General features: G+C 43.7%; 1 protein-coding gene across 4 annotated transcripts in view; it reads left to right on the forward strand.

Annotated features, from left to right (window-relative positions):
• Positions 1–17,590, forward strand: part of MYO5A (myosin VA) — a 173,039-nt gene that overhangs the window by 44,078 nt on the left and 111,371 nt on the right. The window contains exon 1 of one of the 4 annotated variants that reach the window (XM_075857989.1): positions 1,509–1,526. The exons of the other annotated variants lie outside the window; for them this stretch is intronic. Within the exon in view, the coding sequence (XP_075714104.1) occupies positions 1,524–1,526 (3 nt within the window). The 5' untranslated portion in view covers positions 1,509–1,523. Of the gene's footprint in view, positions 1–1,508; positions 1,527–17,590 lie in introns of those variants that run through there. 4 annotated transcript variants of the gene reach the window in all.

Genomic DNA, 17,590 nt, shown 5'->3' on the forward strand with positions numbered 1-17,590 from the left:
GATTCGCGCAACAGCTGTGAAAAGGATGAACGAAAACAGAAAAGCACCACGTGCTTCTCTGTTTACAAACATCCAAACGGAGTGTCATAATGTTGGCGGCTGCGCGAAAGGCACGCAGCCACGCATCATATGCTGATGCCACACGTAGCTGTTAAGTGCCTTTTGCGCACGCAAAACGCCGCATTTTTTGCGTGCGCAAAAAACACACGCTTGTGTGAATCCAGCCTCAAGGGTATGTTCACACGCAGTGGTTTCAGATGTAATTCGGGCCATTTACGCCTCGAGTTAAGCCTGAAAAAACGCCACCATTACGCCTCCAAACATCTGCCCATTGCTTGCAATGGGATTTACGGTGTTCTGTTCCCACGAGGCGTAATTTTACTCATCGTTTTCAAAATACGCCGCGTAAAAAGACGCTGCGTCAAACGAAGTGTAGGTCATTTCTTGGGACGTTTTTGGAGCCGGTTTTCATTGACTCCGTTGGAAAACAGCCGTAAAATACGCCGCGAAAAACGCGAGTTGCTACAAAAACGTCTGAAAATCAGGAGCTGCTTTTGCTTGAAAACCGCTCCGTATTTTCAGCCGTTTTTTAGTTTGCGTGTGAGCATACCCTTAGTGATATGTTCTGGGATCGTTTCCTCCACTCTTTAATTGAATCTCTGCCGCCCAAAGATCTCCATTGTTTAAAATGATTATCCCCAAAGGGAAAGATGGGGAAAGATCCTTTAATGCTGCAGAGAATAAAATATATCCTACATAATGTGGCATGTAACACTCTGGTTAAAAGGCAGGTTTTTTTATTATACTCTTAAAATTAGCATAAAATAGCACTCAAATAATTTAAAACGTGGCACGCCGTGCAGAACCCTGGGTCAGCCTCCTATTCTAAAACACACGGAGGAAACTCCTATCATATTCAGCCTGAGATTGATATATAATTATAACGTGGCCCTATTTAAAAAAATATATCTCCAGAACAGAAGACATCAAGGGAAAGGGTAGAGGAGGCCTCTCATTAAATCCAATACTTCGTATTATTTTAGAGGGATTTTATGAATCCAGTGAAGAACTCCGTTTGTGTTAGGGCCTGTTCACATCACCGTTCATTTCCGTTCCGGGGTTCCGTCTGAGGTTTCCGTCTGGTGAACCCCGCAACGGAAAGTGACAGCACAGCTTCTGTTTCAGTCACCATTGGTCTCAATGGTGACGGAAACATCGCTAATGGTTTCTGTTCGTCACCATTCCGGCTGGTTTCCGGTTTTCCGACGGAATCAATAGCGTAGTCTACTACGCTATGGTTTCTGCTAAAAAAAAACCTGAAACCTTACAGGACCTTAAAAATAGAATGTAAAAGAACTTATGCACAAAAAGCTACTCCAACAGCGCTTCTTTCCTTTCAGACAACCCTTGATTTGAGAATTGAGCAACATATTCAAAAGTATAAAAGCTGCTGGTTTGTGGATTCGCAGACAACTTGGCTGTTCCTACTGAAGGAGGAAGGTTTCTGCTGGTAATGTGAAAATATGGTAATTGTTTCTATTCTCCTAGTTGTGCTTGTTTGGAACCCATTCTTTTCTTGACCCCTTAATGACCAGCCTATTTTAGACCTTCATGACCAAGGTATTTTTAAGTTTTTCCATCGTCTCATTCAAAGAGATATAACTTTTTTTTCTTTTTGCGTCGACATAGCTGTATAAGGTCTTGTTTTTTGCGGGACAAGTTGTAATTTTTAATAGCACCATATTGGGGTGCATAGAATTTATTGATTTACTTTTCTTAACTTTTTTTTGGGGGGGGGGGAACCTGCAATTTCGCCACACTTTTTCGCGTCCTAAATCTATGCCGTTTACCGTGTGGTATAAATAACAAATAACTTTATTCAGCGGGTTGTCGCGATTGCAACTATACCAAATTTATATAGATTTTGTATGTTTTACCACTTTTACACAGTAAAAACCCTTTTTTTTTTCAAATATTTTTTTTTGTCTCCATATTTGAAGCCATAATTTTTTTTGATTTTTTTTCGCCGATGCAGTTGTATGAGGGCTTTTTTTTGTACGGGAAGACTTGTAGTTTATATTGGTACCATTTTCGAGTAGATGTGACTTTTTGATCACTTTTTATCACAACTTTTTTAAGGCAGGATTCAAAGACAACAGCAATTTTTGCATTGTTTTTTTATTTTTTACGCCGTTCACCGCGTGGGTTAAATGATGCGATACCAAATATGTGTAACTTTTTTTTACTTTATTTTGCTTTATAATAATAAAGAAGTTTGTAAGGGGAAAGAGTGGGTTTTTCATTTTTAATTTTTTCACTTTTTTTTGGGTTTTAGCTTTTATTAAACTTTTTTTTATTTTTTTTTATTTTACTAGTCCCACTAGGGGACTTCGCTATGCGATCGCCCCAATCACATTTACAATACACTGCAATACTTCTCTTCTTTATTGCAGTGTATTATGCCTGTCCGTGCAAAACTGGCATGACCTAGCAGGCATTCACTACAGGCAGACCTGGGGGCCTTTATTAGGCCCCCGGCTGCCATCGGAGACACAGACACTCGGCGATATTATCGCCGGGTGCTGGTGGGATGAGAGGGAGCTCCCTCCCTCTCTCCTAAACCACTCCGATGCGGCGCTCGCTATTGAGCGCCGTGTCTGAGGGGTTAAACGAGTGAGATCGATTCTGATATCGATCTCATACGTTAGAGCAGGGACGCCCCCAGCCCGATTTAACGGCTCCCTTCTCTGTTTATTTATTCTGATGCAGCGACGTATAAAGGCAATTACATCGGAATAAAGCCCGTTAGTGGCCGCCGTAAAAACACGGGCAGTCACTAACTGGTTAATCCAGTGCATCTGAAATAAATAATAGTGCATACAATTTATTAGCATTTTTGTCTTCATTGTTGGGCAATGTTTACATTCAGCTTTTTGGCCTACGTTTGACGTATACTCCGGGAAAAGCTTCTGACGTGTACATTAAACATATGCTGTAACGGATGTCGAAAACTAGCCACTCCTAGATATTAATGGCATCCGTTAAACTGCTATGCCCTGAAAAGCTTATGCTGTAGCATCTGTTTAACAGATGCCTGTGACGGATGCAATACAATGGCATCAGTCATCCATAGCCTATCATGTTAAAGAGGCTCTGTCACCACTTTATAAGTGGCCTATCTTGTACGTGATGTGATCGGTGCTGTAATGTAGCAGCAGTGTTTTTTATTTAGAAAAACAATCATTTTTGAAGGAGTTATGACCTATATTCTCTTTTACAGCAAGGCAAACGGAAGACGTGTCCTATTTTTGGCCGTTTTCACGGCCTTACGGCCCCCATAGAAGTCAATAGATCCCTATTTAATGGCTGTCAATACATCTAACAACCCTTAAAAACGGATCTGTGACATGGGGATTGGCAAGGGAACTACTAGTTTCCTTGCTGGCTATCGGCAACGCGATGACTCACCGATGCAGCGCCGACCTCTTCATGTGTGGTCTCTCGTCTTCCCGGGTTCTGCGAAGGCAACGCGATGACGTCATCGCGGCGCTTTCGCAGATCCCGTGAAGACGATAGACTACGCGTGAAGACGGGCTGCATCAGTAAGTGTCATCGCATCGCCGCGGATCCCGTGAAGACAGCGCTGCATCGGTGAGTATGTAGGACATTCATGTCGGGCTGTGTGGCATCATATACAGGGCGTATGTGTGGCATATACAGGGCGTATGTGTGGCATATACAGGGAGGTGTGTGGCATATACAGGAAGTGTGTGGCATCCTATACAGGGAAGTGTGTGGCATCCTATACAGGGAAGTGTGTGGCATCCTATGCAGGGAAGTGTGTGGCATCCTATGCAGGGAAGTGTGTGGCATCCTATGCAGGGAAGTGTGTGGCATCCTATGCAGGGAAGTGTGTGGCATCCTATGCAGGGAAGTGTGTGGCATCCTATGCAGGGAAGTGTGTGGCATCGTATGCAGGGAGGTGTGCGGCATCGTATGCAGGGAGGTGTGCGGCATCGTATGCAGGCAGGTGTGCGGCATCGTATGCAGGCAGGTGTGCGGCATCGTATGCAGGCAGGTGTGCGGCATCGTATGCAGGGAGGTGTGCGGCATCGTATGCAGGGAGGTGTGCGGCATCGTATGCAGGGAGGTGTGCGGCATCGTATGCAGGGAGGTGTGCGGCATCGTATGCAGGGAGGTGTGCGGCATCGTATGCAGGGAGGTGTGCGGCATCGTATGCAGGGAGGTGTGCGGCATCGTATGCAGGGAGGTGTGCGGCATCGTATGCAGGGAGGTGTGCGGCATCGTATGCAGGGAGGTGTGCGGCATCGTATGCAGGGAGGTGTGCGGCATCGTATGCAGGGAGGTGTGCGGCATCGTATGCAGGGAGGTGTGCGGCATCGTATGCAGGGAGGTGTGCGGCATCGTATGCAGGGAGGTGTGCGGCATCGTATGCAGGGAGGTGTGCGGCTTCGTATGCAGGGAGGTGTGCGGCTTCGTATGCAGGGAGGTGTGCGGCTTCGTATGCAGGGAGGTGTGCGGCTTCGTATGCAGGGAGGTGTGCGGCATCGTATGCAGGGAGGTGTGCGGCATCGTATGCAGGGAGGTGTGCGGCATCGTATGCAGGGAGGTGTGCGGCATCGTATGCAGGGAGGTGTGCGGCATCGTATGCAGGGAGGTGTGCGGCATCGTATGCAGGGAGGTGTGCGGCTTCGTATGCAGGGAGGTGTGCGGCTTCGTATGCAGGGAGGTGTGCGGCTTCGTATGCAGGGCGGTGTGCGGCATATACAGGTAGGCTGTAAATAGTGTCTAGGTGAACATGTGACCTTCCTTTGGGTGTTTTCAGGGGGCTAGGACAAAAAGAAGCCTGACCAATGAAATTCATCAGGTTTTTTTTGTTTTGTTTTTTTAACGGCCATGAAAAACTGATGCAAAACTGATGCAAAACAGATGTCAGACGGACTGGAAATGGATGAAAATTTAGAGACACACTGATTCAAAACAACCATGAAAACTGACAGTTGATCAGTTTTTAATGGACATTTTTGTTCACTGTCGTGTGAATGTAGCCGAACGCCTTATTCACACGAACGTCGCACGGACCTATGTTAATGAATGAGGCCGTTCAGACTGTATGTGCGCTGCGTGAAACTCATGACATGTCCTATATGTGGCTGTGTTTCACGCAGCACGCACCCATTGAAGTCAATGGGTGCGTGAAAATCGCGCTCGGCACACGGAAGCACTTCCGCGTGATGCGCGCTGCAGTAGGAAAATAAATAAATGAATGAACCGGACCTTTTGCGCGCGCTAAACGGACATGTCCGTGTGAATAAGGCCTTACAGATAGTAGGAGCGGGGGTGACTGCAGGATCAGACTCCACACAGTGTTTGTTTGTAGTCTGTAACCATGGAGACACACAGGTCTAAGTAGGATCATAGGAGATCATTTTATTCAAGTCTATTAGCAAAGGTGCTTCTTTTTATTTTTTATTTTAGGTACATTGGAGCAATTAAAAAAATCAAAAAATCAAAAAATCAAAGTGACCATTTTATTAAATATTCCTAAAGTTGTTTCCCCATATGGGCTATTTTTATATTCAGCACTGCACTTTTTAAATGAAGTATTTCAATATGCTAGAAAGGTCTCAAAACTAAAGTGCTTTTTGACTTTTTCATGAAATCTATGTGAGCTGAAACATATACAGAATTAGCATTTTAAAAATAAAAAAACTGCAGTATCAATTTTTTTATTTTTATGTTTTTTAAACTACTGCAGAACTAGTGCAGGTGAAAACTGGAAATGCTGTCCCCAGCAACCATTCAGATTTCCGCTGTAAATTTTCTAGAAGGTGTTTGCACTGTTTTGAGGCCTAGTTTGAAATGGCTGTGGCGTGTTGTTGTAATAACCTCTATTAGGGAAACCTTTCTCTATGAATGATGCGACTTTAATCGCGCCTACGTGTACATCGGTGCAATTTGCAAATTGACTACAAGTTAAAAGCATTTTGATAGTTAAGCCGCATGGTAACCTGTTTAGCTGCATAACTGCGTGGCCATTAACAATGAACGTTCTTTAACCTGCAGTCAATTTGCAAGGGGGTCAATTGTGGGGGAACATTGACCATGATGCTTCCACAACGGGAAAACCCAGCCACAAGGATCTTTGGGTTAGCATTCGTGGTTTTGGCAGCTGCGTTATTTAATTCCATCAGCCAACCGGTAACTTTATTGAGTTAGAGTTAGGGCTTATTCAGACGAACGTATAATAGGTCCGTGCAACGCGCGTGATTTTCACGCGCCTCGCACGGACCTATATTAGTCCATGGGGCCAAGCAGACTGTCCGTGAGTTTCACGCAGCGTGTGTCCGCTGCGTAAAACTCACGACATATCCTATATTTGTGCGTTGTTCGCGCATCACACACCCATTGAGGTCAATAGGTGCGTGAAAATCACGCGCAGCACACAGAAGCACTTCCATGTGACACGCGCGATTCGCGCAAAAGCAGTAAAAAGTATGAATGAAGACTGAAAAGCACCACGTGCTTTTCTGTTTACAAACATACAAACAGTGTCATAATGATGCCGGCTGCGCGAAAATCACGCTGCTGCCGCACTGAGCTGTTAAGTACCTTTTGCGCGCGCAAAACGCACACGCTCGTGTGAATCCGGCCTTAGGGGGAGTTCACGCAGAGTTTCTTGACGCAGAAAACGTACCAAAAAACGGCTGAAAATGCCTCCCATTGATTTCAATGGGAGGCGGAGGTGTTTTTTCCCCGCGAGCGGAAAAACCGTCTCGCGGGAAAAAAAAGGGACATGCCCTATCTTTCGGCGTTTACGCCTCTGACCTCCCATTAACATCAATGGGAGGCAGAGAAAGGGTATTTCACAGAGTTTTTTGCCCGTGGCACTCAATCGGCGTGCAGGCATAGAAAAATCTGCCTGAAAATTCCAAACAGAATTTTGAGGCAGATTTTCCTCCTGCATAAAACTCTGTGTGAACCCAGCCGTAGGCTGTGTTCACACGGAGTATTTTGGGGGAGGAATATCTGCCTCAAAATTCCGTTTGGAACTTTGAGGCAGATATTCCTCTCCCTGCACGCCAATTTTTGCGGCAATTATCGCGCCGTTTTTCGCCCGCGGCCATTGAGCGCCGCGGGCATAAAACAGCAAGAAATACGCTTTCTCCTGCCTCCCATTGAAGTCAATGGGAGGTCAGAGGTGGAAGCGCCCGAAGATAGGGCATGTCGCTTCTTTTTCCCGTGAGGCAGTTTTACTGCTCGCGGGAAAAAGATGCCGACGCCTCCCATTGAAATCAATGGGAGGCGTTCTCGGGCCGTTTTTGCCGAGTTTTGCGACGCGGTTTCCGCGTCAAAAAACTCGGCAAAATACTCAGTGTGAACATAGCCTTAGGGTATGTGCACACGTAGTGTTTTCAGCCTTTTTTCTTGCCGTAAATGTCCCGAAAAACGGCTGCAAATATCTGCCCATTGATTTCAATGAGAAATACGGTGTTCTGTTCCGACTTTTTTTTTTTTTACGCCACCGTTTTAAAAAATGCCCGCCTAAAAAAACGCCCGCAAAAAAGAAGTGCATGTTACTTCTGGAGCCGTTTTTCATTAACTCTATAGAAAAACCGCTCCAAAAACGGCCGTGAAAAACGCGAGTGGAGTCAAAATAAGGAGCTGTTTTTCATAGACGTTGTTTGCTTAGCGTGTGTACATACCCTCACTGCCCTTTCACAAAACTTTTGATGTCATAGAGGCCAATTTCGGTGCGGAATTTGGTGCAGAAAATCTGCATGAAAACTCCAGGTATACGCAGGTAGTTCCGCAGGTAAATTCCGCACTTAATAGTTCATTTTTTTTAATGTGTTTTTTAGTGTGGTTTTTACATTTTGATGCAGAAATAGGTTTGTTTTTATGCTGCGGATTTTGGTGCATTTTCTTTTTAACGCATTTCCGCTTGCAAACTGTATCGGATTAGTAAGATATATTGGCATTCTGCAGATTTAAAAATATGCACTGCAGGTCAATTTACATGCAGAAAAAAAACCAACGTGTAGTTGAGACTTCTTGAAATCTCATCTACTTTGCTGGTACTGTATTGCGCTGCGGATTTACTGCACGAAAATCCACGCAACAAATCCGCGTGTAATATGCATCCTTTGCATTTGGCCTAAAAGTTTTGATCTGTGGAGGTCCGTATGCTAAAGCCATCAATGAAACGAAGGTGCAGAAGTGATCAGCGCTCCTCATTAGGCTGAGGACTGGCTCGTAGACCATATTCGTGAGTTGACTTCAGACTGATAAGGTGAGCCGAGAACAGCTGAAGGTGCAGAGCGTTCAGCGGAGCAATTCTGCACCTTCTTTTCAATGATGGTGGGAGGTCTCGGCACTTGGACCCCCACTGATTAGAACTTCTGATATGTCTCTAGAACATATCAAAAGTTTTGTGAAAGTGCAGTCACTATTTGATGAAAAAAGTCAATAAATGAGTTAGCCCCTGTGTGCTTTTGCATGCATGCTCTAATCCCGCACCCCTAACCCCTATTGACTGTGGGTTGTCCAGCAAAGTCGTTCTGCGAAGTCCTGGAAATAACTGTTTAACGCACTTTTCCTAGAACTGCTTCCTATAGGGGGTGCTTGTGGAGCCCAATGACCCCCTCTGTCACGTATAAAGCTACCAATCTTATAAATGATTCATTGTAGGTGGGTTCCCTGTTACAAATTTTGCATTGGGCCCCAAGAGCTTTTGGGGTGTGCTCACATGTGGCGTACTTGCATAGTATATCCGCAGAGTAAAAATATGCAGTGGAAAACGTTACAATGTATGCCTATAGAAAAACGCAACGCAAGAACTAGAAAAATCTGCAGAATATTGTTCACATAGGCAAACCGTTTCGTTTTCCACAGCAAAGTTTGACTGCATGCTTCCTACTGAAAAACGTGGTATTGCATGCAAAATATGCGGATAAGCTATTGAGAATTTATAACACCTGCATAAAATAATCCTCTCTAATAAGACCTTGTTTCACATTGAAATGTGTCTAAAATAGTTATTTCTGCTATTTATAGACCGAAAATGACGTTGAATGGAACGGAGAAGTGTATCTCTGTACTACAGTTGTTTGGGTTTATAGGGAAATGGTATAACAGTGATTTCATGATGTGAAGTCTACAGCGGGAAGGTCACATCCTTCTGGTGTGTGAAAGAAGGGTGTTATTAGTGCGTTCTTCTATACAAGGTGTGAATTTAATCTAAGGGCTAGCAGGGATGATAGAAACTAAAGTTCATTCATACACTGTGTTTCCTTCTGCCGCCGCCGCATCTCTTGTGGGTGGACAATCTGTTAAAAATAGAATATTAGGTCGGCCCAATGAATACAGAAGAAATGTTATTCTTCACCTCACAGAGATGTAAAATGTGAACATGGAGTGTGAATTACTCCTTTTCTTTTTAAGGACAGTAAACAGAAAAAAAAAACCCTGTATTTACGCTCTTTGAAAAATGAACACATTTCAATAAATAATGAATTTCCTGCGTGAATGCTGGGATGTAGATGGTATTCCAACCAGGGCCACCATCAGGGCAGTACAGATGGTAGTATACCGCTAGGAGTCCAAGATCACCTTAACCCGCTCTCTGCCAGTGCATGGGACTCTCACAGTTACACTTCTACTAAATAAACAAGAACCATTTAATAGTCCATAACATACAAACATGGGTCCCATTCATTTCACAGACTTCTGTCCCACTTCTAAAGGACCTACATGTATATGGTATGAATCTGTAAAGATGCTTAAAGGAAAATATTTGTCCCTCTTCCCTTCCTCCCAGACTACAAAATCTTAATCTTTACGCCCTCTCCAAAACATCCTTAATTGCCCACCAAATTTACGTAATGGGTTACCAGGCGGAGGATGACTGATAACCGATGCACCTTGATTATTTACCTGTATGGGGCCCAGGTATTTTAAATGGGGGCCCTGATTACACCGAATAATGGAGTTTTGTTGTAATCCTATCCCACTACATAGGAAGGACAAGCAAAACATCAATGTCATGCTCTGCGATATCATCGTTCTATTTTTCCTCAATAGGTTGGCCTATTGAAGCCACTTATCTATAGGCCTTGTCTGATTTACCAGAATTAGTTAGTAGCCTTGTACATGTGATATTATTCTAATGTAATGGATATTTGGAGAACAAAACGTATGTGACACACATACGTATAACCTCAAGCTTTTACAGATAAGGGATTGTTGGTTTAAAATATATGTGTATGTATATTCCACCTGAATGACCTTTTTGCAGCAAAGTGACTATTTCTGGGCTTAAGCTGCTCGTACACATTATAGTTCACCGAGTAAATTGTCAAGTTTGTTTTCCCTAGTAAAAATCTAGATATCACTGATTAGTATCTTTAGGGGTATATGTTACAACATATACCCCTAAAGATACTATGCTCGTACACATTAGTTGACAGTTAGCCAGACCGCCAAATAACTAATGTGTATGGGGGTCTGCGGACCCGCCCGAAGATGAGCATCTGCCGAAACTGCGTGGAGAGTCATGTTGCAGGAGAATAGGGTCTACATAGAGTGATTCAGCAGACCTTATGGAGATTACATTTTGGGTGGATCATATTCGTAATTGGCTAAAGAGCCACTGAATATTTACATTGAGCCCTAATGTCCTGGTAACCCTTTAGATCCGGTTTAGTCGCATTGTTCAGGGAGCGTGTGGTAGGATGGTATGCTTGAATAGTAGCACTCTTCATCCACTTCCATTATCAAAACAGACCAGCTTTAAAGAATTCTATACTTGGTTCACTTCTTTCTCTTCTACTCATTTATTTTAGGACTGGATAGATCCATGTAACCAATGTGCCTAGAAATGTGCAGATGGCACCTAAACTTTTTGGTTGTTTTATTGGTGTTTATGAAAGTCTTGTTGGGCTGCTAAAATACATCCCAAAAAAATCAACACAAAAAGGTGCCTCCTGAAATGGTTAAAGAGTACTAACCACAGTTATTTGTCTGCCCCTGTATATACCGTATATATCTTATTGAAACCGTTTGGTGAATCCTTACTGAACTTCGAGATCTCGTCCCACAACCCATTCGTGGGTAATTGCACAGTGGGATAATAATAGGCGGTATGATGATGGGTACGTAGTTACATGTAGTGTGCCGGTTTTATTGAAGAGAAGAAGTACTTCCAGTTTGTGAAACAACCCCCCCCCCCCCTCCACCACCATATGTAACTTTTGTACTGAGAGTCTAATTTAAGGTAGTAATAGTTTTGTTAGGTATATTGTAGAATCAGTGGTAGCATAGTGCTTGGTGCCATTGCTGCATAGCATTGAATATGTTGTGTGTTCTTTACAGCTTTTCTCCGTGTTTCAATGGAGGCTGTATGTTGGCATACGGAGTCCCTTTTGCTCCATACAATCATGCGGATATGTTTTTCTGTCAGATTCCACATGAAAAGAATCCATATGAAATCTGAGGCATAATGAGGTAGGGCCCCATTCTCTTCTATGACAGTCCTAATAGGACTACATACAGAACAGAGCTGTAATACAGCCGTGTGCATGAGACCTAAGTTCTGCTGGTTGCAAGAAAAACCATTTTTAGGCCGGGTTCCCACGTAGTGTAAATGCTGCTGAATTTCCGCAACGGAATTCTGTGCGAAAATTCCCTCAGCATTTACAGTAACAGCAAAGTGGATGAGATTTAGAAAATCTCATGCCCATGCTGCGGAAAAAAAAGCAGCGTAAACATTATTAAATTGATGTCAATTAATGTACATTTATGCTGCCTTTTCGTTGATTTCCTGTTGCGGTTTTACCCCTTGAATTCAGTGGGGATGCAAAACCTACAACGGAAAGCAAAGTGTTGTGACTTTTGCGGCACAATCGCAGCGATTCCGCCGCAGAAATCGCAACTCCTTCTTTCTGCAGTCCAGCCTCCTGGGATGATGTTTCATCCCACGTGACCGCTGCAGCGTCGTCTTAGTAGGCCGGACCACATGCAGGAGAGAGGGAGGGGATAAGTACGCACTTTTATTTTTCTTACCCTGCAGCGGAAATTCTTGCCGGTTTTACGCACAGAAGGTACTGCGGGTTCCAAGCCGGATACGCTGTGTGATTTTTTTTTACGCAGCGTATCCTACCCATGGGATTTTGGCCTTAAAGGTATGTTCACCAAGGCAGAATATTCGCACCAAAGGAAGGCTTGCTATACGGTTAGATTGACTGCTGCATAAAATGTCTGAAAAAAAATAAAATAAATACTTCTACTGGCGTTTCTATGGCAAGGCATCCTTAATCCTCCGGCCGTTGTGTGCCTAGGCTGCCTCCTGTGATGACGTTTCATCGTGTGATTGCTTCAGCCCGTTATTGGCTGCATCGGTCACAGCGTGTTCATAGGAGGCAGCCTAGGCACACAGCTGCTGGAATAGCTGGGACCTGTTGCCATGGCAGCCCCATCAAAGGTGAGTATAGTTTTTTTTTACAATTATTGTTTTTGTGTTTTTTTTAGAATCTTGCATAATTGCAGGAAACCCACAACATAAATCGACATGATGTGGATGAGATTTCTTGAAATTTCATCCACTTCGCTACTATTGCAATATGCTGCAGATTTTTCAGCTGAAAATCCGTACCAAATCTGGTAAATGTGAACATAGCCTAATAGATTATTTTCGTGTGCTTTGCACCTGCAGAAAATATTCTAATTAAAAAAAAAAAAAAATCTATGAAAGCCAATATATTATTGTAGTGGTTATAAATCAGGAAATGGTAATCATGTATTAATATATTTAAAAGATATGCATTAGGATTGAATTACGTGCCTTCAGATTTGTAGATTTTCACTGACCCTATTCTATAGGATCCATTGTGCAAACAATAGCGGTCAAAGCAACACCAAAATAATGATCTGCTAGTTCAGCCTGTGGATCATAATGAGATCTTAAACATCTGTCAGACTCCTTGTACTAGGCCAGCAGGGAGTCCGGTCTCCATGGTGATTTATAGTACATGGCTTTACTGTAAAGCAAGGAAGAATATAGCTGTAGAGTGGGAATTTTATTTAGTAGTTACGTATGTAGCGCGTTTAAAATGTATTCCAGGGGATGCAAAACGTATATAACCTGCAACAGCACTTTTTCCCAGTAAAGCGAAGTTCACACTAGCGTTAATATACGTTTACCCCTCTTCTATCAGAGGAATAGCGGATTGAAACATTAAACGGAAAGCAACGGTTCCGTTAGAATTAGCATTAATTTCAATCAGTGGTGACCGAGGCATCTAAGGTGTTTGACAGAGGGTTCCTCATCAGCACCCCTGTGGTGCATTTGCCAATGGTTGTCATAGCTGTCAAGGACCTAACATAGACCCCCAGGCTGACCATGTCCATATATGCCTGTTAGGCCCTGCCAAAGGCATGGCCTAATAGATTGCTTGTCCGTTTTATGGCTTGTCCACATGTAACGGAATTGCTGCATATTTTCCTGTCCGGAATTGCGGACGGAAAATACGCAGCAGAATGCAGTAGCAGCAAAGTGGCGCAGATTTAACTAATCACATCCACACGCTGTGTAACATTTCTGAGCAGAAATTCACCTGCGGTTTGTATTTTTGCGTACAGTAGCATGTCAATTCCTTCTGCGGAAAGTGGACTGAAATGCTGTGTTTTTCAGAAGAGATGTCACCATCTCCCAGCACAGTAAAAAAACGCAGGTAAGGGCTTATTCAGACGAACGTATAATACGTCCGTGCTACATGCGTGATTTTCACGCGCGTCGCACGGACCTATGTTAGTCAATGGGGCCCGTTCAGACTGTCCGTGATTTTCACGCAGCGTATGTCCGCTGCGTAAAACTCACGACATGTCCTATATTTGCCCGCGCATCATATGCTGCTGACACACGGAGCTTTTATTGACCTTTTGCGCGTGCAAAACACCTCGTTTTTTGCACGAGCAAAATGCACACGCTCGTGTGGACAAGCCCTTACGCACATAGACCATAATGCTTTGGTAAACGGAGTATACCAAAACATTATAGAAGCAATCAAACGATCGCATTGTGAAGTCCCCTGGTGGTCTAAGGCCCAAAAGGGGTTACATCATGATGGAAACAGAAAGCGGCTTCCAACAGGCACACTACTTTTTATACAAATGGGGAAACAAAACCTCGTTATACGCTCAAGACCCAACACTTAAGATATAAATATCAAAAACCGGGCCTATCAGAATAAGATAGTCTCCTCCCAACATTGTCCAGGCACAATCCACATTAAGGCCCCATGCACACGGCCCTCATTTTGATCTGTAATTACGGACTATAATTTCAGATTAAAGTAGGGACCCATTAATTTCTATTGCCCACGGAACCTTCCCGTATATTTACCGTATAGATGGGCTTTTTTTTATCCAGTATCATTAAATACTTCCGCTTACACATGGGATTTGATGTGATACTCACTCTTTCATTCCAAAGCTGCGATAAATACGTGTCATCTCAGCCGAACAGGAGATTGAAGTACACTGCAAAAATAATGTGTGATATATGTTCATTGCCATACCAAGTAAAGTCCGGAAGTAAGAAAAACCAAAATAGTATGTGGAAAAAAAAAAAAAAGACTATACACAATGTGGCAAATAATCCAAGTAAGAAATACTTCTAGTTAATCATGTAATACTTATACTGATCCACTCTTATTAAAATGAAGGGGATAGCTTGGACCATGTTGAAGCAGGAACCCCAAGTGTATCGCCACCCTCGGGTAAAAAGTTACAGAACAGATTTTGAGTCATGTAAATTTCTCCAAGTCTTCTATATGTGAATATACCCTTAGGCCCTATTCACACACTTTTTTGCAGGCGTTTTGAGGCAGATTTTGACCTGCCTGCACTCTCTTTGCCATGTTTTTTCCGGCTGCGGCCATTTAGCACCATGGGCAAAAAAATGTAGCGTAAACCGCTTTCTCAGCCTCCCATTGATGTCAGAGGCGGAAACGCCTGAAGAAAGGGCGTGACGCTTCCTTTTCCCACAAGTGTTTTTTTCCACTTGCGGCAAAAAAACGCCTCCTTCCAGGAGATTTTGGCAGTTTTTTGGCAAAATAACGCACGTCACACGGACCTATGCAATACAATGGGGCCATTCAGATATTCCGTGTTTTTCACGCAGCGTGTGTCCGCTGCGTGAAACTCAATGCATGTCCTATACTTGTGCGTTTTTTGCGCATCACGCAGACATCCGTGTGCTGTGCGTGATTCACGCAACAGTTGCTAAAGAAATTATGAGAAAATGAAAACCACCTCCTTCAGTTTATTTTGCTGACGTAAAAAACCCATGACATACGGATGACATACGTGCGTAAAAAACGGTCACAAGCACCATACACTGATGTCACACGGAACTGCATCGCAGGAAAAACGCTGCGTTTTTTACGCGCGCAAAACTGACACGTTCGTGTGAATAAGGCCTTAAAGTGGTCTGTTGAGAAACTAGCATAATACAGTACTAGCATAGTCAATGAAATCTCATGTACATGCTGCGGTATTTTTCTGCAGGTAACTTGATCTGTGGTCCAGATTTTAAAACCGCAGCATGTCAATTTATCTTGCATTTCCGCTTGCGAATTGTATATGCCTAGTGCTGAGGAAAATCGCGCCAAAATTCGCAGCATGAAAATGTGTCAAAAAAGCATCAAAACGTAAAAACCGCATTGAAAAATGGTGCCGTTTTTACCGGCGCATTTCCTGCGTATTTCTGCTGTTTTAGTGTGGGTTTTCCTCATCAAAATAAGCAACGTGTGCATGTAGCCATAGGCTATTGCGGAATTTGGTGCCGAAAACGCACATCAAAACCGCAGGTAATTCTGCAGGTTAAATCTGCACATAATAGTGCATTTTTTAATTTTTTTAATGCGTTTTCAGGTGCGTGCGTTTTGTTTTTTGTTTACCATTTTTGATGCGGAAATAGGTGCATTTTTGTGTATTTTTTTATTTTATTTTTTTTAAGACTAGTCATACAATTTGCAAGCGGAAACACAAGATAAATTGATGTACTGCGGATTTTAAAATACGCACCGCAGGTAAAGTTACATAGAGAAAAAATCCACAGTGCGTAGAGGAAATTTGTTAATCTCATTTACGTTGCTGCTACTGTATTAGGGCTTATTCAGACGAACGTAAAATACGTCCGTGCAACGTGCGTGAATTTCACGCGCCTCGCACGGACCTATATTAGTCCATGGGGCCGTGCAGACAGTGATTTTTGGGGAACGTGAGTCCGCTGCGTAAAACGCACGACATGTCCTATATTTGTGCGTTTTTCGCGCATCACGCACCCATTGAAGTCAATGGGTGCGTGAAAATCACGCACACCACACGGAAGCACTTCCGTGGGACGCGCGTGATTCGCGCAACCGCAGTACAAAGTATGATTGAAAACAGAAAAGCACCACGTGCTTTTCTGTTTACAAACCGTGTCATAATGATGGCGGCTGCGCGAAACTTACGCAGCCACGCATCATACGCTGCTGCCACACGGAGCTGTTAAGTGCATTTTGTGCGCGCAAAACGGCTCGTTTTTTGCGCGTGCAAAACGGCTCGTTTTTTGCGCTTGCAAAACGCACACGCTCGTGTGAATCCGGCCTTACGCTGCGGATTTGTCATAGGAAAATCTGCACGTAATACACATCATGTGCATTTGCCCTTAAAGACCTAAAAAGGCCATATCGTCATACATTAGAAATTAGAGCAAGTCTTAGGCTATGTTCACACGGGGTCTTTTGCCGAGTTTTTTGACGCGGAAACCGCGTCGCAAAACTCGGCAGAAACGGCCCGAGAACGCCTCCCATTGATTTCAATGGGAGGCGTCGGCGTCTTTTTCCCGCGAGCAGTAAAACTGCCTCGCGGGAAAAAGAAGCGACATGCCCTATCTTCGGGCGCTTCCGCCTCCGACCTCCCATTGACTTCAATGGGAGGCAGGAGAAAGCGTGTTTTCTGCCCGCGGCGCTCAATGGCCGCGGGCGAAAAACGGCGCGATCATTGCTATTCACACGGAGTATTTTGGGGGAGGAATATCTGCCTCAAAATTCCGTTTGGAGCTTTGAGGCAGATATTCCTCCCCCAAAATACTCCGTGTGAACATAGCCTTACAACAATAATTGCAATTTTTTGATTCGGTTGCAGGGGCCATTTTTGCTTAAAGTTTTTGGGAGGCTAATCTAGAAGTGGCAACCAACTGCAGTTCTTGTCAAAAATGGCTGCCGCAACAAAGAAGATGAATGCAAATATCTCTAACCTCATTTCCCACATTTGGCTACTGCGTTAACTTTTTGTGGCTGTTCAAGCTGTTAAAGAAGCTGCATGGAGAGTGTAATATCTAGAAGAGTAAAATGAGAGAAACACGGCGCCACGTGGTGCAGGGTAGAAATAGTGGCAAATGCGCTTATATGGTATTGTTGTGCAACCTCAGGCACAACCCTGGTGTAGGCAGAAGATAATGTAAAGTTCGGCTGAAGCTCAGTCCCGACTGGTAAACAGAATTGTTACTGCAATAATAATG

This window comes from Rhinoderma darwinii, chromosome 3 (assembly GCF_050947455.1).
Source record: "Rhinoderma darwinii isolate aRhiDar2 chromosome 3, aRhiDar2.hap1, whole genome shotgun sequence".
Classification (NCBI taxonomy): Eukaryota; Metazoa; Chordata; class Amphibia; order Anura; family Rhinodermatidae; genus Rhinoderma; species Rhinoderma darwinii.